Source organism: Mauremys mutica, chromosome 5, assembly GCF_020497125.1.
Source record: "Mauremys mutica isolate MM-2020 ecotype Southern chromosome 5, ASM2049712v1, whole genome shotgun sequence".
NCBI classification, from domain to species: Eukaryota; Metazoa; Chordata; order Testudines; family Geoemydidae; genus Mauremys; species Mauremys mutica.
Window position 1 is genome coordinate 10959221 of NC_059076.1, and position 23152 is coordinate 10982372.

Below are 23152 nucleotides of genomic sequence, written 5' to 3' on the forward strand. Positions count from 1 at the left end.
TGTGGATCTAGCTCCAGCCTAGACACACCCTGTGTGGATCTAGCTTCGGCCTAGACACACCCTGTGTGGATCTAGCTCCAGCCTAGACACACCCTGTGTGGATCTAGCTCTGGTCTAGACACACCCTGTGTGGATCTAGCTTCGGCCTAGACACACCCCGTGTGGATCTAGCTCCAGCCTAGACACACCCTGTGTGGATCTAGCTCCAGCCTAGACACACCCTGTGTGGATCTAGCTTCGGCCTAGACACACCCCGTGTGGATCTAGCTCCAGCCTAGACATACCCTGAGTGGATCTAGCTCCGGCCTAGACATACCCTGTGTGGATCTAGCTCCGGTCTAGACACACCCTGTGTGGATGCAGCTCCAGCCTAGACACACCCTGAGTGGATCTAGCTCCAGATCCTGGAGAACAACACACACCAAAGAAATATCCTACCCAGACTGTAAGTGATATTACTGCATCCATGTACTAAACAGCAGCCTTTTCCTCCGCCTCGACAAAGCGTTGCATGGTAAGATGTTTGAATGGCTACTCTCCAGTTTTTTATTTTGCAGAGTGTCCACGCTTAGGATGTCTGCCCAGCCCGGGGAAGGGTGTTCAAGGGTTAAAAATTGCTGATGCAGCTTTTCACAGCTCCCATAAGAATGGTACTTCTTTGCCATGGGCCATATCAGACATTCAAGCCAAGATTTTCAAAAGTGACTAATGATTCTGGATGCCTCCATTTTTGGGTGTCCGGCTTGAGACACCCTCAGAGACGCTGACTGGTAGGAAGTGCTGGGCATGTGCTCTCTGAAAATCAGACCCCTTTCAGGGGGATCAAGTGGGACATCAGGGGGATCAAGTGGGATTCATAAGTAATCCCTAGTTACTTATGAAATTCTTGGCTACACTCTATGGTGGAACTCCCAGTGAAGCCAATGGGACTGTCACCCATGGGCTAAGGGCAATGCATGAAATGCAGGACATATGGCCTTTTTCTGGCCAGGTTATAACAATCGCAAGATCAAATTTTCTTTTTCAAATCCGATTGAGTTGTCAACAGATAATGATTTTGGAGGAGGGAAAATACCAGCCAAACACTGTTTTAGGAAATATTTTTGTATAAATTTACCTTGGAGACTGAGGACAAAATTCTCCTTTGATGTGATGGGAAAGGGTAATTTTGTACAGAAGGATGGCAGTAGCATACAACATGTTGGTGATCTTAACAATGGATCTGCACATTGTACCTTGACTGCATTGTGATGCAGGAGGAAGAAAGGGACATTTATGAAAGAGTTTTGCTGGTTTTGAGTCATGGTGTCACTGGGATTTTCAAAAGCCTAAGGGAGTTAGGCACCTACTTCCCATTCAGACTGAATGGAAATTGGGTGCAAAATTCCTGTAGGTGCTAAAATCCGTGAATACTTCCTTGAAAGCCAGCTCCAACGTGCCTCCTCCTCTCCCCAGAAAGTGCATGCAGATTTATTTAACTGCATTTCCTGACTCTGTGTGATTCTAGTCATATGGCTATAATATTTAAATATTTCAAATAGGTAATTCTGTGAAATTGCAATTATTTTGTAAACAATAAACTTTTCCCCTAGCTACTTTTTCCTATTTTCTTTTTTTATGTCTGTAAAATTGATAAAACTCATTGTGAAACCTTGTAGCAATTTGCAGCATGTGAGCTATTTCAGCTCAAGCTGCTCTGATTCTCCTAGGAGATAACATTTTAGCCAATTCTAAGAGAAATTTGCCCTCACCAAAACAAAACAAAACAAAACAAAACAAAAACGCTTGATGTAAAATTAAAACAAAAAGAATGGCTTAGGAAAGTTCAACTCAGCTTTTTCGGAGTTATATATTCAGTTCTGTGGATCATGTTTTTAAAACAGACTGCCTTAACTGCACACACAGGCAGGTAGTTGAGCATCTAAGCACCTATTTGTGCATTCAATTGAAGGAGCCATTGGTGAAGATTTGTCTTTGGGTGTCTGCTCTCAGAGTCCAAAGAGGTGGAGTTGAAGAGGCCAGTAAGAACTGAATCCTGCAAATGTTTATGCACACACATAGCTTTAAGCACATGAGTGGTCCCATTTAAGCCAATGGCATCTTAAAATAAAGCATATGCTCAAGTCGTTGCAGGACAGAAGTGTATAGAATGAACTGCAGCATACGTGCAACCAGGGCCACCCATGGGGGCGGGGGCAAGTGGGGCAATTTGCCCCAGGTCCCGGGCCCCACAGGGCCCCTGTGAGCCCTGGCCCAGCGGCGGTCTGGGTCTTAGGCGGCATTTCAGTGGCAGGGGGCCCTTCAGTGCTGCCGAAGACGCAGAGTGACTGAAGGGCCACCCACTGCCTAAATGCCACCGAAGACCCGGACCACCGGTGAGTGCCGCCGAAGACCCGGTGAGTACAAACACCGCAGCTCCCCCACTTTGCCCCAGGCCCCCTGAATCCTCTGGGCGGCCCTGTGTGCAACTCCTACAGTAGCCAAAGGGAGTTTTTCATGCATATGAACAACAGTCATTCTAATGATAAACATTGTGTATTATTCAAACCAGAAAACAAAAATTAAACCGCTGCAAAGAAGGAACTCACACAAACTGGCAATTGGCAGTGAGGGCTCCCCAAAAAGTATCTGAGAATCTTTATGGATTCCACTCTAACGCTCACAAACCACCCCACAGGTATCCAGCATGATTTAGCTAATGGCACCATAGCACATGAACAGTTAAAACAACTTTCAGCCCCATCAGACCGATACAACGGAAGCTACAGAAATTCAGGCCTGGAGTTGTGCGGAGTTAAATGCATTGCACTCAAGTACCTTTGACTGGTTAAATTGCCCAGTTTTTCTTACCACTATGTGATGACTCTTTGCGTATAAACTAAGAGGGAATGTAGGGTGCGGGAGGGGGAAGTCAAGCACAAGAAACACTTATTGGACAATGTGTCTTTAACCGTAGGTAAATTACTTTACTAAAGTTGCCAGAGGTTTTTACTCGCTCTGTACAGAAGAGTCAGCTGCTCTTCTGGAAGGCTTAAAACCATCAATTTCAAAAGCAATGCTTTGAAGTCACCAGCACTCCATAACCCATAAAACTGGCCTTCTCAAAGGGGCTGTACGAATGATCTTTAGTAGTTTGGAGAAATCTAACAAGTACTATTTGAAGAATCTTGAAACTGTGCTCCACTAAAACTTTGAAAAAAATCACAGTGGTGAGAACAAAATGCTATTTTATTTTCTGAGGAACAGGGAACCTGATATCTGCTCAGATGGTACATTTTTATTTATGACCTCTCTTTGTCAAGGACAAAGAAGTTAGTTTACCAAAATAATCATAATAAAAAAGATAGCTAACTTGTATATTAAGCAGATACTGACTTACCCACCCCAGATCATGATTTACTGACTCAAAAGGAAACAGGCTGAAGACAAAGTCCAGATTTTCTTTCATGGACAATAAATCTGAAATATTGAATCAATGTGTGTGTGTTTTTAAATACATTCTCAGAGACAAATTCTGCTCTCTGATACTTACGCACAATGCACATTAAAGGGAATTGTGAACTTTTTTCTGAGGGCAAAATATTCCCTGAAATGTTCTCATCAGAAACTTCTGTTTTATGTTATATTTTATACCATTTGAAAAAAACTTCTCCACTATGGCCATAAATTTCAAAAGTGTATCCATTGTTTTTTAATTTTTATTTCCTTTTAAATTGATGTCCCAAAGAGGACAGAAAGCTATCATTTTATTTTTAAAAGCTATTTATCTTCTGGGAAGTGAATAATAATTTTCACAAAATTCCCTGAGAAAAAGACACTGAGTCTGACTGAGGACATTTTTCCAAAATTTAACAGGGTATCATTGATTTTAAAATCACATTAAAAAATTATTACTTATTGTTACAAATTCCGGTTCTAAGAAACTAGAACTTAAAGAAATTAAAGAACAAAACATCTTTCGCAACTCCTTTTTTGTTATTCCTTTGAGCATTTGACAGCCCTTCATATTTGATCAGTTTCTGTTTCGCTTTTCTAGTGAGTTAATCAGTTTCCCCTGTTTGTGTGGGTCTTTCACATAGCAACATGGAACTGACAAGCATTTTGAAAAAAGCCAGGAAAGCATCATTATAAAACCATAAATACTGGCCGGGAGACTTGGCAATGTAATACTTAAAACTAATTTTAAGACCCCTTTTACTAGATTTCAAGTCGATGAAATCTCTTAGTGCAGAGGGCTAGACTAGATGACCTCTTGAGGCCCTACATTTTGATGATTTTATTAACTTCTGAAGAAGTAAACAACAGAAACTTAGTGGCTCTGACGGTATGTCCAGTCTACCCGCCAGATCGGCCGGTAGCGATCGATTTATCGGGGATCGATATATATCGCGTCTCATCTAGACGTGATATATCGATCCCCGAACGTACTCTCGTCGACTCCAGAACTCCACCAAGATGAGTGGCGGTAGTGGAGTCGACGGAGGAGCCACAGCCGTCAATCCCGCGCCATGAGGACTGGAGATAAGTCGAAATAAGATACGTCGACTTCAGCTACTCTATTCCTGTAGCTGAAGTTGCGTATCTTACATCGACCCTCCCCACCACCACCAATGTAGACTAGGCCTAACAATTTCATTTGTCAATCAAACATGATGCAGGATTTTTTTTTCCTGTATGTAACTGTGGAGTGGTCATCGAGGTCCACAGTTTCACCAGAGAGGCCCAGGATGTGTTTTAGGAGGGAGCTTAATAAAAAGGTGGGAACTTCCTGGTGACCGAGTTCTCTAGTTGCTGCTTAAGGCCTGGTTCTTTGTATCCGTGTCCTCACACTACAGTAACACAGAGCAATGAGCCACAAATTGGTGTGTGTTGGTAGGGGGTTTGTTGCAGATTATGGGTGTTGTAACTTTCATCTGCCCAAGAAATACCCCAAACACTACTAACGCACATCCTGGCATGCCTTATTCTGCTGGCAGAATAGGACCTATTTAACATATGTACTCTTCCACTATACAGCTGGGATTGTCACAGAAACCCAAGGGAATCAGCCACTCACTGGCCACTGACTTGCAATGGAAGCTGGGCAGCTAACTTGCCTGAAGCCCCTTTGCGAGCCGGCCTACGTGTATAACTACCTTTTAATCTATGTTTGGAACATCTTTATTTTAAAAGATATTTTTTCTCCCCTCCCCCCCGACAACACCAGGACTTCACTAGCTGGACTCTTCTTCCATCTATCTGCCTGTTACCTTTACGCAGCATTGCCTATCACAAACGATGTGAGGCTCCCCCTTCCCGCCCTGGAGTCGCACGGCCCTTTCAAGAGAGAAGCACGTTTCAAGTCACCTTCTACTGTGAAAACCAAGTGGAGAGACATTCAGTGCTCCCAAGTCAGACCCTGATCCTCCGGCTGTTCTGCGTGAGCCATCCCTTCCAGTGCCTGGAGCCCCCTGGAGGCACAGGGGCTCATCGGCGTGCAGCAGCTGACAGGATCGAGAGCGAATTGGAAGTGGCCAGAAAGAGCAGCAGGGTTCATTGGGAGACATGGGTGGGAAGCACTCTTGGTGCCCCCACCCCGGGCCCTTACTTATTCCCACTTCTCCCCGCAGCCCCTAGCACCTCTCTCCCAAGGTGCTTCTGTCAATTTATCCAGCTTAGCTTAGAACCTGCCCTGGGAACTGCTGCCCTGTCCTGTTTTCTGCAGCGAGGGTGCTAGTCAAATAACCATGGTGACACGGTATAGATCAGTAGGGTGCTGACTGGTGCACAGCTCTTCTAGGGCCATCATGACATCTAACCTTCTACTGCTGAAAACAGTCCCTAGTAGAAGGAGAGGAGAAAAAATGGAGAGCAGAAGCTCCTTTTTCACCTTGTCCCAGCTGTTCTGAATATATTGGCTTTTTATTATCCCTCTTCCGTCTCAGAGGGTCACTTCTGCCTGTTCCCATCCATAGAAGCTCAGGTACTTTTTCAGTTCCTTTCAACTCCCTTTCTACTATAAAATCCCATATGGAATATTGCCCAGTTCCCAGTGAAGGCCCTCATCCTGCAAAGATGTGTGCACATTCCTAACCTTATGCACTGTGGTAAGCTGACTTCAGTGGGACTTCTGACAGGGTGAGGTTATGCATTTGTGTAAGTGTAAGTCTTTGCAGGACCAGGGTCGAAGTATTTAGAAGAGGAAGTGGCCAAGATGCAGTTACAGGTCTACAAGCTGCAGATGAAAGGGTGGCTTCATACTCTGTGGGGAAAAGAGTGATTGAAAACTATCATTTGCCCCCTCCCTCTCCTCTGTCTCCAGCTCCCAACATACCAAACTGCTTGTTATTTCTCCCCCTACAATATTTGCCTCCCCCATCCACTGAATATTGTGAACATAGGGTTTCTTTCTTTGCGGTAGCTCTGGACAGTCAGTACCTCCCACCAATATCACTATACCGAAGTAGCTAGGAGTGCTAGACACCTCATTATTTCTCTGGTTGCTCAAGCTGACTATTGGGAAATAGAATAACTCGTGACACTAAGTGGCACCCATATATAGTGTGTCTACCTAGAACTATAGCTAAATAACTATATTTTAACACACACACACACACCAGCAGCGTACAATTCTAGATGCTGCATGTTCAGTTCCACATGCTAAACTCCACAAACACCTACTGGATCAAATCCCTACTTTAGAGGCCAAGAGCCCTGATTCTGCTCTCAAGTCCAGTGGTGTAAATCCGGAGTAATTTAGATGAAGCCAGTGGATTACAGCAGTGTAAAACTAGCACAAGTCAGGTCAGGATCAGGCCCAAAGCCTGTAAAAGCACTTTCTTTGTTGTCATTGTGCCCATTCCTTGTGTGTAACAGTGCAAACGGATTAAAAGATACACAGTGTGTGCTTACTTGTACAGGCCATGGTGGGTGGGTCCGACTCCCTTCTGAAATAGTGTTCTTCACACAGACAGGAGGTGGATGCTTCCTCGTGCGTGTAGCTGTGAGGGGGGCATTTACTGCAGGATGGGCTCTGGGGAGAGGCCTTGAAGAATCCAGGTCTGCAGACTGCAAGAGAGGAACCGGAGACTAAATTCTTCCAGCAAATATTCGTCCCCTTCCCATTTCTTTTTAACACACATCTTTAGAGGCCCTCTTCACTGCAGCGGGGAGGTGGGATTCCCGGCTCAGCTAGACATTCATGAGCTAGCTCTGCTCAAGCCAGTGTGCTAGAAACAGCAGTGTGGCCGGGGCCGCATGGGCCGCAGCTGGGATCTCAGATGGGACTGAACTTGGGCAGGTAGCCCGAGCCACAGCCCACACCGCCTTGGCCACGCTGCTATTTTTAGCCTGTCAGCTTGAGCAGAGCTAGTGCTGGTATGGCTCCTCTAGCTGGAAATTGCCCCCGCTGCAGGGTATACATAGCCTCAGTGAGAGAGACAACAACAAACACTCATGAGCTATTTCTCATGAATTATTTAAAAAAACACAAGAGGGAGATGGGAGATTTTCATGTTAATATGTGGTACACGTTTAAAATATTTGTGCAGAAAAGAATGAGGCCATTTTGGCCATTGATTTCTCTAGCAGCTGCCTTGGTCAGATAGTTATTTTTCTTGCTGAATGTATTAGACCTAACCGGTCTTCTGGCTTCTCTCTCTGTTTGGAAACCATCAAAGTATTGCTTTTTCACTCGCTCTTAGACACAGCTTAGGAGAGCAGTAAAATACATTTTGTGGTTTTCGTTTAAGATGTCCCATGCTCAGAAATCAATGTCTCAGCAAATAAAATAATCATGCCATCCTGGAGAGGACGGGATATCTGTACAGACAGCTTTAAGACATTCTAATAAGACTGTTTCCCCAGGGTTTCTTCCAGAAAACCTGTGAAGAATTTTGAACCGCTCCATATAAGACAGCTATCTCTGGGTACCCCCTGAACCAGACATGCCCACTGTATAATACATTCCCTCTAGCTGTAATGTATATGTATGATGGGCCTTACAGACTGAGAGCTATTATTTTTGTTCTCTTTTTTCCCCATACACCGCACGAGGTTGAGTTGGGGATTCTTTTCCCCCCTTTGGTAATTTGAAGTGCATACATTCATTGTGTCCAATTTCAAAGAACTGTCAGCACAGGCTCAAAGCTCATTGGTTGCTCTTCCGGCAAGGTGCTGAGCATCCTCGACTTCACAGGAGGTGCTCAGCACCTTGCAGGCTCAGATCCTTGGAGCTTAAGGGCTAGATTTTCTAAAGAGCTCAGTTTACAGCAGTGCCTATTGAGATCAATGGGGAAGGCTCGGTCCTCCGCCGTTTTAGAAATCTGGCCAGTCCACATAAGTGTAACTTGGAGCTACTGGTGCTGGGCTCTTTAGAAAAATCTGATCATTTTTCTGCACTCATGCACCTCAGTTTCACACTCAACCATGATAAATGTATGTACAGTTTTGCACATGTCTCTGGTCTTTAAAAGAAAACAAACTAGCTCTTTAATTGCTGGATCTACAATCACCAGTACAAGGAAAATTAAAGTTCACATAGACCCTTTTGGGAAGTTGATTTCCTGCCATTTCTGAAATCTAAAATAGACACACACATCCAGTTTGCCAGCTCAAAAATGCTGTTACTTTTCTGATTCCTTGAGAATCACTGTAAAATAATTATGACCATCCTGTTACTAATGATACGTAGGCATTCAGACATACTTACAGAAGATACATGGAAATTAAAAAGGCTTTCAATCTGTCATTCAAAGTCCTTGCCTGGCAAATATTGTGCAAAGAAAATCCAGTGTATTGGCAACTATTAAAATCCTCACTACCACCACAACAACATGATGTACAACTACAGTATCAGTTTTTAAGATCTGCTGCATGGATCTGAGATCAAAATGTTGCCATCATGTTGGATGAAATGTGGATTTTTTTGTTCTTTTTTAGTGGATCAGGGTAAATTATGCAGTTTGACAATTTCTAGAATCTGGACATAAGAAAGATTTCACACAACTCTTCTTCTATCACACCTCCTGTACGTTGGCTTCTTCTGATTGGACACGATAGCACAATACCTTAAGAAGTTATCATGACAACAGGGTGATGCAAAAGCTACTCTGATTTCAGTTCCTCCCCCCACTCCCGATAGGGACAAACAGTGCTGTTGAAATCAACCAGGCACCCTAGATTAAAACTGCAGCTCCTGCAAATGTGGCTGCAATTCAGAAACAAACAAGAAACATGGCAGTGTGGTAAGAATACACAGAAATCCTCCATATGTCCCTGGTCTATATACCATGGGTGATTGACAGTTCTTGCTTCTGGAGAGGAGGAGACAGTGAATACAATGATTACAAGATGGACAAGACAAGAGAGAGACCAACCAACAAACAGCGACCTTAGACATGGTCACTTTAGCAGCGGCAGGGCCGCCCAGAGGGGGGGTAAGAGGGGCAATTTGCCCCAGGCCCCGCGTCCCGCAGGGGCCCCCACGAGTGTTTTCCGGGGCCCCTGGAGTGTTTCCCCTCTTCCCGCGGCTCCGGTTGAGCTCCCGCAGGCATGACTGCGGAGGGGGCGCTCGTCCCGCGGCTCGGCTGGACCTCCCGCAGGCATGACTGCGGCAGGTCAACCGGAGCCGCGGGACCACGGCACCCGCCGCAGTCATGCCTGCGGCAGGTCCGCTCGTCCCGCGGCTCCGATTGACCTGCCGCAGGCATGCCTGCGGGAGCTCAACCGGAGCCAAATGCCGCCCCCCCAGGGAAAGGGCCGCCCCACGCGCCTGCTTGGCGCGCTGGGGTCTAGAGCCGCCCCTGAGCGGGGGCCCCCCGCCGCCGAAGACCCCGGGCCCCCGGAATTCTCTGGGCGGCCCTGAGCAGCGGCAGTAGTTCTTAATCTTCCTTACACTTCGAAAAGGGACTGGTGCATACCCTTAGGGAATGTTATATAGTGAAGACAATGGGAAAGTGTTTAAGGGCAATCATTATACTTGGCCCATGATATTGACAAGGAATTTTAGCTTTTCAAAAAGGCTAAGGGGTAACCTTTGTAGCCTTTTATTGTATTTAATGTGAATTTTGTAACGTGGTTTTACACCACCACGGGTTCGACTTTGGGGGCTACAGTTTCAAGCTTAAGACAGTGAAAGTCACCTCTGCTACTTGCTTTAGATGTAGAGTCTCTAAAGACACATAAAGACTAAGGGTAGTGACCCCACTGTCATTCACAAGTACAAGGTCTGTTCTGTTCTACAAGTTTTATTAAAGTTATAGTTAAAGTGATGATTACCCAAGCATATAGAAATTCTATACAGACCTAGGCACAAGTTACAAATATAGTTCTACTCACGTCCTTCACAATAGTGTTAGGGTCTGATGGGTCTCTCACGGACTGATCATCAGTAGAGGGATGGTTCCTGCTGGAGTTTCCTATAGGGAGCTCAATTTTCCTAATCTAGGCACCCTCTTTTATAATGTGATTCTGACTATTCGTCATTAGCATTTCTGCACATAGTGCACTCTGCGGTTAGGGCATGTGTTAGAAAATGTGATTACCAGGTATCTTTGCAATATCACCCATTGGTATATCTTTTCCAGTAATCTTAGGGCATCAGGTTATTCTTTGGTCACTTACTTATATCAGCGTTCCTTAACTCTATGGCTTATGGATGGCTAAGCTAAAATCTTACAGGCCTCAGCCTACAGGTCTTGCATTTCAGCCCTATTTACTTAGAAACCTAATACATGATTATTCCCTCTACATACTGATCAATCTTGTACTTTAATAATCCTATAACTTAACTCTATTTAGCATACAATGATTATATCTGACATAACATGTTAGCTAGTTATAACATCACACAATAGATTAACAAGAAACAAAAATCATCGGCTACACCTTTACATTTAAAATGAAAATTTAAGGGCTCAATATCCAAAAGAGCTCAGCACCGAGCTATTTCCGGTTAGGCACCTAAATAAGCTGGGGCTAAACTGTATTTAAAAACTGCTCCCAGTGATGGGTGCTGAGAACTTTTGAAAATCTGGCCATAACCATCCGTATAAATAACAAAAACAAGTAGCCTTATAGCACGCTCAGCTTTGAATTTATTCTGGAGGGTTGTTCAAGAACTGGCATGATTTATGGCACCATGCCCAGCTCCATGCCTGAAATTCAGGCCTTTTATTTACTTCACATCTACCTCCAAGTTTTGTCTTATCTCTAATGATGCATCGTGTTACTGTAGAATATCTGCAAAGATTTGGGAGAGAAAAAATACACCCAGTTCCTCCCTAATCCCAATTTGTATTTCATAGCTAAGCCTAATTCACATGCATACGCAGACAACAGAGAAGATGAAATGAAAGCAAAAAAATGCACATCATCTAACAAGGACAACTGATGTCTAGAGTGTACAATATGTAATTAGCCTTCAAAAAGGTCTTGAATTTATCTCATTATGTCTCATCAAGAAAGACAGAAAATCATTATGGCACAAGAGTTTGCTGTGGTTCTATTTTCTGTGAAGCAGCACATGCAAGATAAGTCAGCTTTCTCTGATAGATTTTCAACAAGGCACAATTTGCCAATGACAGTGCGATATATAGCTCGGCTTGAATAGAACGTTTTGTTTTCATGAATAAACACGATGCTAACAAATATGCCCTGATGCTTGCATCCCAGGATATTCACATAATATTTTAATAATGAACATTAAATGAATATAAAAGCTGTATCCTTTTTCACAGCAATCTGAATGCCCACTCAGGATGTGTGACACCCTTCTGTGGAGCAAAGTGCCTGTCGTAAGTTACTGCTGCACTTGGCAACTTTAACATGAGATGCTTTTTGGTGCCCACGCATCCAGGGGCAATTTATGATGCAAGTATTTTTATCCTTGACTGTTCCCGCCATATCACTGCGTAGAAGAATCGGGGAATTTGTGCGTTACACCGTGTCAGGGGCTGAACAATGAAATCATGGCGTAAAGCAGGATGTTTGTTGTGGAGGTATTCTTCTTGTACCCCTCACTCATTGCACAGCACATGGGAGCTTGCTGTGCCCTTCTAAGATGCTACCTCCACTTACTCATCTGATTGCCAATACTGACTGCCACCCCTGAATCACCTGCTACTTATGGCCATCTCGTTAAGCAATGTCGTTTGTGACCGCGGCAGTAATCGGCATTGAGGACAATAAGCCAGTTTCCATCCACTTAATTTCTGGGTCAAAGTCTGGATTCAGTCAGGTGCTTACAAACACCCCATGGACTCCAATGGGACTAGTCACATGATTAAAGTCAGGCACTTGTTTAAGCACGAAGAATCCATAGGACAGTATTAGTACAGTAACAAAATGCACACTCACCTGCAGTCTGAGCTCCCACTTGATTCTGATTATGTCACTTTCATCAAGATGACACCTGCCAATGGGAAGCTCAGAAACTGGAGTTTTAATTAAAACCCTTTTCTTTATAAACATGTCACCGTCCGCATGAGTCTTACACAAGTTCCACTCTTCAGGGAAAAGGAACAATTGATGTAACTTAAAACGCACATATCCCAGACATTGTGCCAAGTGAACTGCCTGCCTGAATTCTGATGGCTGAGCTAAAACACATGGAAGAGGAGGTCCACAGGCGTCTCAGAAGAATATACATGACTGCAGCAACTGTGGGCATCACACCTAGGGCAAAGCTCAGCCCATGTAAAGCCTCACAACGGAACAGAGTCTGAGCCACCTAGTGGAGGTGCAATGAATTCCAGTTCAAAGAGGGAACTCGCCACAGAGATAGGAAAGGAGAGCTTCAGGGAATGACCAAGATGGGCTTGTCCTGAGGACTCAGTGACTCACAAGCCGGGATGGAACAGTGCAAAAATGGCCAGGATAGAAGTACTGTCTTCTGAGGGATCCTTAAAATAAGTTGCACGTGCTGTGTTGCATGCTGCAAAGCAAAAATGCTTGTGGCTAGAGGACAGGCAGTGTGTGTGTCTGTGTGTGATCTCAGCGCCACTCCAGTTACACACCTCCCCAGCCACAGACACCAAGGCCCACGACCCTAGTGGAAAATGGGCCCCAACGACATGCACTTCTCGTGGCTGTAAAGGAGCATCTGGCCCACAGAGCCCAGCCCTTCTGACCACATGAGCTTTTCCCTTCTTAACATGAGCAAAGTAAAGTCAGTCTCACCTCAGTCCCTGGAAAAATCATGGAACAGGTCCTCAAGGAATCAATCCTGAACCACTTAAAGGAGGGGAAAGTGATCAGGAACAGTCAGCATGGATTCACCAAGGGCAAGTCATGCCTGACTAACCTAATTGCCTTCTATGACGAGATAACCGGCTCTGTGGATGAGGGGAAAGTAGTGGATGTGCTATTTCTGGACTTTAGCAAAGCTTTTGATACAGTCTCCCACAGTATTCTTGCCAGCAAGTTAAAGAAGTATGGGCTGGATGAATGGACGGTAAGGTGGATAGAAAACTGGCTAGATGATCGGGCTCAACGAGTAGTGATCAATGGTTCCATGTCTAGTTGGCAGCCGGTATCAAGTGGAGTGCCCCAAGGGTCGGTGCTGGGGCCGGTTTTATTCAATATCTTCATTAACGATCTGGAGGATGGTGTGGACTGCACCCTTAGCAAGTTTGCAGATGACACTAAACTGGGAGGAGTGGTTGATACGCTGGAGGGTAGGGATAGGATACAGAGGGACCTAGACACATTAGAGGATTGGGCCAAAAGAAATATGATGAGGTTCAACAAGGACAAGTGCAGAGTCCTGCACTTAGGACGGAAGAATCTCATGCACTGCTACAGACTAGGGACCGAATGGCTGGGCAGCAGTTCTGCAGAAAAGGACCTAGGGGTTACGGTGGACGAAAAGCTGAATATGAGTCAACAGTGTGCCCTTGTTGCCAAGAAGGCTAATGGCATTTTGGGTTGTATAAGTAGGGGCATTTCCAGCAGATCGAGGGATGTGATCATTCCCCTCTCTTCAGCACTGGTGAGGCCTCATTTGGAGTACTGTGTCCAGTTTTGGGCCCCACACTACAAGAAGGATGTGGATAAATTGGAGAGAGTCCAGCGGAGGGCAACAAAAATGATTAGGGGGCTGGAGCACATGACTTATGAGGAGAGGCTGAGGGAACTGGGATTGTTTAGCCTGCAGAAGAGAAGAATGAGGGGGGATTTGATAGCTGCTTTCAACTATCTGAAAGGGGGTTCCAAAGAGGATGGATCTAGACTGTTCTCAGTGGTAGAAGATGACAGAACAAGGAGTAATGGTCTCAAGTTGCAGAGGGGGAGGTTTAGGCTGGATATTAGGAAAAACTTTTTCACTAGTAGGGTGGTGAAGAACTGGAATGGGTTACCTAGGGAGGTAGTGGAATCTCCTTCCTTAGAGGTTTTTAAGGTCAGGCTTGACAAAGCCCTGGCTGGGATGATTTAGTTGGGTTTGGTCCTGCTTTGAGCAGGGGGTTGGACTAGATGACCTCCTGAGGTCCCTTCCAACCCTGAGATTCTATGATTCTATGATACTAGAACCTCAACAAGACACCCACACAACTAACCTGAACAGGTTTTCTTTAATCCAGGCACTGGGTGGGATTTTTAAAGGAGCCTAAAGGAGTTAGGCACCTACCGCCCACTGAATTTCAGTGGAAGTTGGGCACCTAACTCACGTAGATCCCAGCCATAATTATTAAATGCAACAACATTAATAAATTACTGTATATTTAGTAGGATGGCTGCCGTCATGACCAACATGCTGGACACTGAATCTGGGACCTCCAGAGCTAAAGCACAAGTTGCCTGAGCTAAACAGCCAAACCGCCATAGCTGCAGCTGTAACAACTCATCTTCTCCAGGGATTGGGCACAGAGGGGGCCTCTACCACAACCTCCCCTATGGGATATTTAAACATACCTTGAGATCTGGTCTATTATTTCACAGGTTCTCTGCTGCCATTCCCTCTGAAAAGCACTTTATGCAGAATACACGACTTTACTTAAAATTACCCAGCTCTCTGGGGTTTAATTTCTAATAAAATCTTACCTTATTCCTCTTTACTTTATCTTATTATTTCTTATTCAACAGCTTTTGAAAAGGTACCTATCTCCAGCCTGACATACAGATTCGTTTTCATGGCAGCCCCTCTCATTTCAAGAGAGGAGAAAAACCAGTAGCGATAAGCTCTAGGATTCTCTCTCATTTGCGACAAGACAGCTACAAGAATTCAAATAAAGTTTGGAGCTGTCAATGACACCCATCTCTTTGTTCCTAAAATTAAAATTGCTGCCCACTTTGCTGGTTAACCAATGTGTGAAAATATTCTTTAAGTACAAATGATGCTAAAGAAAAAGGTCGTTTTAGACACAGCGAATATGCCAGAGTCCAGGAACAATATGGTGGAGTCAGACACAAACAAGGATTTGTTTCCGTCAGCGGAACATCCATTATTAGCAAGTCAAAGTTTGGCCTTTTTCAGTTTTAGGGAAAAAAAGGAAAAATTTCTGCATGGACTAATAATAGCTTGCTATAGCTTATTCTGTGCGTGATTCAGTGCTGGATTAGCAATAGAGGTCAATGTGAGGGAGGACAGCAGGAAGAGCCTATTGGATCTGGAATCTTGTGGGCTGATTCCTCAAACTGGCAGCTGGATTAGGAAGTGAAGCTTTGCAAGAGGCTAGGATGACCAGACAGCAAGTGTGAAAAATCAGGATGGGAGTGGGGGATGTGATAGACCCAGGCCAGTTGGGTACAGCAGAATAGCAGAAGGCAGATATACTGGCCACTGGATTAACAGTTTTCTGTTCCCTAACTGACGAGAGCAGTGGCTGCTCCAGGCTAATGAGAACACCTGATCTAATTAACCTGCAAAGAGTCAGGTGAGGCCATTCAGTTAATGTGACCACCTGACTCTAATTAAGGCCCTGCTGATACTATAAAAAGGGCTCACTCCAGTCAGACAGGGAAGAGCCAGGGGCGAGGAAGTGCGGCTGAAGGGCTGGTGACTGAAGACACCCTCAGACCATCGTTAAAGGAGCCGTAAGGTAAGGGTGAAGAAGGGAGAAGCAGGAGAGCTGTGGGGAAGTGGCCCAGGGAAATGTAGCAACTCTGGCAGTGAAAGGTCGGCTGCCAACAACTGCTACCATTAGGGTCCCTGGGCTGGAACCAGGAGTAGAGGGCGGGCCCGGGTTCCCCACAACCCACCACTACAGGAACATCTCCTGGAAGAGGAAGTCAGGTCCCTGTCAGGACGGGAGGCTGAACAGAAACTGTGGGAGTTCTCTCACCAACCTCCTTGCAGCCTATGATGAAAAGGGCTCAGTAGACTGTAACCCTGGCCCTAGAGAGAGAAGGGCTACGTGGAGGGTCACAGTGAGCCACTGAGGCAGCATAAACCGCCTAGAGGCGCAGGACCCACGGGAGCAAGGTCAGAGCTCTGCCACAGGGGTTATAGGAGCCTTTATAAGAAAAAGACCCCAAAATCGGGACTGTCCCTATAAAATCAGGACATCTGGTCACCCTACAAGTGGCAGAGAAGATCCATGGCTGGAAATTGTCCCTGAGATCAGGGGTTGGGGAAAAAGGTATTGGGAGGGTTTCACACTGGCCTTTTGCAGTGATACAGCTGAACTTCCAGTGCAATGTAAGTACCTGAGGCAGCAAAACACAGTAGCAAACACCGAAGACAGAAGCAAAGCAAACCAGACAAATACCAAACTCATGTAACAGCTGAACTGAGGCCGAACAATCCCTGATTTTCTTAATATTACATGACTAGAACCATAAATAACCTGGGCCCAATTTTCACAACCTCTTTCCGCTACTCCGCTGGCTCAAAAAGGCCACAAAGCTGGCTGATCTGGCAACCTGGGAATTTTCCCTGTGCAGAGGTTTTTGGAGCCTTTATCCTCTACGACTATTCTATGTTTTATAGAGGCCTGCAATAGGCTCTCACTCGCTGGCGCCCCTTTTAAGGACCTGCCTTTCTCCAGGCTTGACAAGCCTCACACATGTGCGGGGTTGAGGCTGATTGTGCCCAGAGGAGCTCTTTACCCCTTCCTGAGCATGAGGAGGGATCTGTACCACCACAGGGCCTGATCCGAGGTCCAATGAAGTGAGTGGGAGTGCTTAGTGTAAAAAAAGAAAAAAGTGCCTGGGTACCTAGAAGAGAAGGCAGACGGAGCCTTCTCTCCCTTGTGCCCTGCATACAACAGGAGCCTCTGTGCTCCCGTGAGTGCTCCCAGCCAATGCTCACCCTTGGGCGTACAAAAGGGAAAAAGAAGAGGCAAGACATTTCCTTCCTCACCACCAAGCACCCAAGAAAAAAGCAAGCGAGCCCCTGCTAGAGGCTGGTGCAGAAGGCACACTCTCCCTGTGGTGAGGAGAGCCCTCAGAGGTGCAGCCTTTCTCTGAGGCACAACGCCTTCCCATGCTCTCGTGGGCTGATGCAACTCCACACCACCTCTCTCCTACGGCAAAGGCAACTGGCACAAGCCTTCCCTGGTCATTCCACCGCAATTTGGCTGACTGTTAAATGTCAGTGTTGAGTCAAACAAAATATAGTAGCACGAATTGACAGTTTGCAGCCAGGGAGATTCAGGTTCGATTTAGGAGAAGCTGTCTAATTCACAGGTGGGTAAGTACCGGAACAGGTGACCTAGGGAGGCTGTGGTATCCCCATCACTGGAGGTTTCTAAGAACAGGTTGGACAAACACCTGTTAGGGATGGTCTAGGTTTACTTGGTCCTGCCTCAGCACAGCGGGCAGGACTTGATGGCCTTTTGAGGTCCCTTTTTAGTCCTACGTATCTCTGATTCTTATCAAAAGTGCTCCAGCTTGTCTGGACCTGATACATCCTCCACTTACAGGATATGACCTTAAGCCCCTCAAAGAAACAGGAGCTAGGCCCAAGCACAGGTAAAGAGTCTGTTGTCTATATTCAGCAGTAAGAAAACAGCTGCTAATCAACTCTGCCTTCATTAGCACATTGCTCTAGCAAAGGGAATACACTTTGAGATTAGGCAAAAAAGAGTTACAAATAAATCAGATCCAATTCGGAGTCTCCAGAGTTACTGTGCCTTCAAGCATTTAAACCATTATCTCACTAACTCCAAAAAAGCATTGCCTGGCCCTTTGTTTTTGAACAAATTTTGAAGTATGGAATCAATTTAAGCAACCGAGTTGTTCTGAACCTTGATTTGTGATAATGACATACATTTCTACTTAAAAAAGCCAGATGAAGCAGATTGTCATGGTTGTCTTATAACCAAAAATATAAAACAGATGATCTCTAAGCCCTTTTAAATAGTGCAAAAGGACTCCACAGGAAAATCAAATCTGTTCCTGCAGGATTTTTCAAGCAGGTTGTTAAGAATTAATCCTGTACTTCCTAGCAACTGTCCTTGAACTGCAGGGTAACTCAAACTGCTGCCAAGAATATACTGCCGCAGGAAACATATAGACTTCCCTGATAATGTCTCCTTTTTGGTTCAGCTATCTGCGTTAGTGTGTGTGTCGTTCTCTTTCTCGGCATACCTTGGGGAGCTGAAGGGAATTAAATAAATATCCACTAATAAAACACTATAAGGCAAAGCTGTCAGTTTCTCTGATGCCCTGAATCTTCCCAGAATCCTCAGGCAGCTCAAGCACCTTTGCTGCAGCTCAAGATCTGTTGAACAGGCCTTTTAGGTAGTTGCATGCAGTTGTTGAATAAATGGGTCCTCTGACTGATTTGCACCTTAAAGAAGAAGGCACAGAAACTTATCTTGAAGGTAAGCGCATCCAAAATGGGAACATTCTTTTATAGAGGGCATGTTCTTAGGGAATATCATGTATTTTTATGCTAATCTGCCCAACCTCACTTCAATCCAGGTTTAAGGGTTATGCACGCATTGTGCACGGAAATCATCTCCAGCTTCTGAATAAGAAAGCAATCTTGGAAACTAGAGTATAAATAAGTTAGTGCTTCCACTTCCTCCCCCTGAAATATCACTTCTTCACCATGTGAATCACTAAACTGTCAGACAGCAATTTATGACAGGAGTGCACCATCTGGGAAACCAAGAATTAACAACTATTAATGAACTAATGAGGGTCTTCTAAACAGAATAAAACCTCATCAACATTTCATTACAGGCATTGTTCTGAACATGTCACCAGATCCCCAAATCAGCTAGGTCTGCAATCCATAAAGAGATCTAGGATACAACATATAGGAAGGCAGAGTGGCCTAGTGGAAAGAGCACTGAACTGGGACTCAGGAGGCCTGGGCTTTATTCCTGGCTCTGCCACTGGTCTGCTGGGTGACGTTGGGCAAGTTGCGTCCCCTCCCTATGCCTCAGTTTCCCCATCTTTAAAATGGGGATAATGATTCTGACCTCCTTTGTAAAGTGCTTGGAGATCTGCTGATGAAAACCACTAATTAAGAGGGGTTATTGCCGTTATTAATTATGATAGGATGTGGGCTCTGTGGTGGCGGCATACTGTAGGGGCTGGGGGACTGACTGGGTGCTGAGTACTGTTGGGGTGGCTGGTGGGTGCCTAGGTACTGGGGTTAATGGGGTGCTGGGGGTGGCTCTGGTGGCCTTGTAAAACCTAGTGCAGCTGGCTGTGGGGGGAAGGGAAGGAGCCAGGGCCCCTTACCTTGATGAGACCCCTCCCTCTGGCTGCCACACCCCACTGCCCCTTCCCAGCTACACGCGAGGGGAGGGGGGACAGTGAGAGAGGAGCCTCCAGATGGCACAACCACAGCTTCTGCCTGCCAGTCAGCCAAGGGTGAGCGATGGAGGCTGGGCTGCGGGCAGGTGGGCCAGGGTTGCCAGGTGGGATGAGTGCCATGTGGCAGCCCTGTCGTTTGTTTGCACACTGAATTCAAATTCCCTACCCTCTGGGAGCCCACTCCCTTTCAGACAGCATTAGAAGGTGCCCGTCCAGGCACGGTGGTACCCACCAGGGAACGTTAATCATGTGTGCACAGCCTCAGAAAAGCAAAAGCTTGTTTGAATCCGTGGGCTTCTCCTTTTTCTTTTTTTTCCTTGAAGAGGGAAAGCTGCAATCTCCGTGAATGAGCTGAGATACTAAACACAGTTCTGGCTCCCGCAGCACCTATAGCTCGATCCCATTGCATATACTTGTTTGTTTTGATTTCAATAAGAAGACACCTATACAAGACTCTACCGTGCATTAGTATTACAAACAAACCCACCCAGCTGTGTTACAATGACCATTCAAACAGGCACTCTGCCCGCCAAACCAGCCCCTCTCCCCTGCTTCACCACTGAGGGATGAGTACCCTCCACCCTCTCCAAACCACCCCCGATCAAACAGTCAGCAGATCCCCCTGTTCTCCGTGGCACCATGAGACCAAATGCCAGGGTATCAGCCTCTAAACTGTCCAGAGCCAGACAAATTCAGACTGGAAATGAGGCATTTTTAAAAGTGAGGGTATTTAACCATTGGAACAACTAACCAAGGGCTGTGGTGGAGTCTCCGTCCCTAGCAATGTTTAAATCAAAATGGGATGTTTCCCTAAAATATCTGCTCTAGCTCAAACAGGATGTATCCCGGGGAAGGTCTCTGGCCTGTTATTCAGGAGTTCAGATGAGATGATCACAGTGGTCCCATCTGGCCTGGGGATCGATGAGTGTATAAGTCCCACATCAGCTTTCATGTATTCTATTGCTGAGAGCCAGGTTTTGTTTCCATCATCCCAACCCCCCCACCATGGTGGCAGGGACTCGTTCATGTACAATTTCTCAGTGACTCTTTTCAGCTGAGGATTTCTGAGAAGGGTTTTTGGCTCTGCTGTGTTACCAGCCCAGCTCCAACACTGTTCCCTTGAGCCAGTTCAGACACTTCCAGGGAAAGGGGGCGCCTCTAGCTGGCCTCATCTCCCCAGCTCCTACAGGCTTCAGCTGCTGCCCTGTTTTCCATGCAGTCCCACTCAGCAGCCTACATTTTTGGCTATCCCCATTCCCCAACTGCAAGGTGGACTCCAGTTCTGGCTTCCCAGCCCCCTACTGCCTGGCTTCATTGAAAAATGCAGGGAGCATGTGCTGTAATCCAATCCGCTCCTCCTTGTGGGGAAAGCTGGGGAGCAAGAGGCAGGTCCCAGCAGGGCAGGGAGACAGAACCCAGAAATGCCCGGGCTTGGCTGCAGCGAAAGGGCAAATTCCATAGCAAAAATGCCAAATTCTGCAGCCACAGACTACATGGAGTCCTGATCGAGATTAAAAAAGCTGTTTACACGTCTCAGAACAATTATTATAGGCTCTCTGCAGACTCAGGTAGGCAGGCTAGAAACATATATTTAATGAAAGCTGAGATCCTGTAGATCATTTCTGCTGCCTGGGGTGAATTTCACAGCTGCAGAATACATGGAGTCCTGATAGTAAGGCATTATATATCTGTAAGATTTTTGTATAGAGAGAGAGATTTTAAAAAGGAAAAATAAGCAGCGCGGGATTCTTTCATTTGCTTTGTGACCTTTGAGCCTTTAGCATGCACATGGGTCACATTTTTAAGTTTTGGTGCAAAACCATTTTTTAAAAGAAAGTTGAGATTTTCATACAGTCACATGCCTCCAGGAGCTGGACTTTTAAAAAACAAACATGAAATGCAATGAGACTCATGAGAATTCGCAACAATTTATTCCAAAGTAGAAGTAGCCAAATTTTGCACTCACTTTCATAGGAGTGAACTGGAATAACTTCATTAATTTCAAGTTATCCATGGTATACGCTGGTGTAACTAAGAGTAGAACATGGCTTCATATATGACATGAGAACATGTGCCAATAAGCATGACTTTAAATTTCTTGATGTTTGTGAGTAAAATATCAGCCACAGGATTGTAGGCATATTTTTTTTGCATCTACAAATACTCTAGTGTTATTGTTCTACTTTATTCTCTCTTTACTACATCATTTTTACTTAAAATGTCAGGTCAGCATCATTACTACAATTTTTAAACCAAGACTGCATGCTTTTCTAAAAGATATGCTGTGCGAATTATTTTGGGGAAATTCTGTGATCACAATGGTCCTTTCTGGCCTGGGACTCTATGAATCTATGTGCCAAGTAAGAGGAACAGCAATAGGCCAGATGCTTCAGTCCTTATTCAGGGAGAACTCCCCAGGAGTTCAGTGGGAGTTTTGCCTGAATAGTGACTTAGGGCTTCTCTACACTACTCACCGGATCAACGGGCAGCAATCGATCCAGCGGGGGTTGATTTATCGCGTCTAGTCTAGATGCGATAAATCGACTGCTGAGTGCTCTCCCGTCGACTCCTGTACTCCACCGCCGTGAGAGGCACAGGCGGAGTCGACGGGGGAGTGTCAGCAGTTGACTCACTGTAGTGAAAACACCGCGATGAGTAGATCTAAGGACGTCTACTTCAGCTACGTTATTCATGTAGCTGAAGTTGCATAACTTAGATCGATCCTTCCTCCCCCTAGTGTAGACAAGGCCTGAGTAGGAATAGAAGGATTCGGTCCACAAGGTTCAGTTCTACTCCCATTAAAATCAGTGGCCCAACTCTCACTGAATTTAATGGGAGTAGGATGAAGCAATCATGCCTGAAGTTCCCTATATGTTAGCACAGACATCTGTGTCTCTATTCATGTAAAAATAATCAATTGGTAAAATCCACTGGAAAATGGACTAACTTTCCCAAAGCCAGATGTTTGCTGGCACAATATTGCAAAAAGGATCTAGTTCTCTGATTCAGCCTGCCATATAGATTTGGATCCTAGCCAGCAAAGACAGAAAGATTCTCTAATTATGCTGTGGTTTAGAAAATTGCAGCCAATTGTGGTTAAGAAATATGACATTTGGGAGGATTTATGTTGATGATTTATGTCATAGATGTTTGCTCAACTAGCATTTCAGGGCTTTCGCCTAAACTAATGCACTGTACATGTGTTGCCTTAAGCAACAACTAAATATTCTTGAGATGCAACGGTCTAGATGATCTTATGTTGTACGCAGGGGCGGCTCCAGACCCCAGCACGCTAAGCGCGTGCTTGGGGCGGCATGCCACGGGGGGCGCTCTGCCGGTTGCCAGGAGGGCAGCAGGCGGCTCCAGTGGACCTCCCGCAGGTGTGCTTGTGGAGGGTCCGCTGGTCCCGCGCGGCCACCGAAGCCGCGCGGGACCAGCGGACCCTCCGCAGGCAAAGCTGCGG

The 23152-nt window shown here is 45.6% G+C and overlaps 1 protein-coding gene across 4 annotated transcripts in view; it reads right to left on the reverse strand.

The window, feature by feature from the left end:
* The window catches only part of EPHA5 (EPH receptor A5), a 340760-nt gene that overhangs the window by 145599 nt on the left and 172009 nt on the right, over nt 1-23152 (reverse strand). For all 4 annotated transcript variants that reach the window (XM_045018677.1, XM_045018676.1, XM_045018675.1 and 1 more), the window contains one exon: nt 6892-7047. In XM_045018677.1, coding sequence (XP_044874612.1) covers nt 6892-7047 — 156 coding nt within the window. The remainder of the gene's footprint in view (nt 1-6891; nt 7048-23152) is intronic.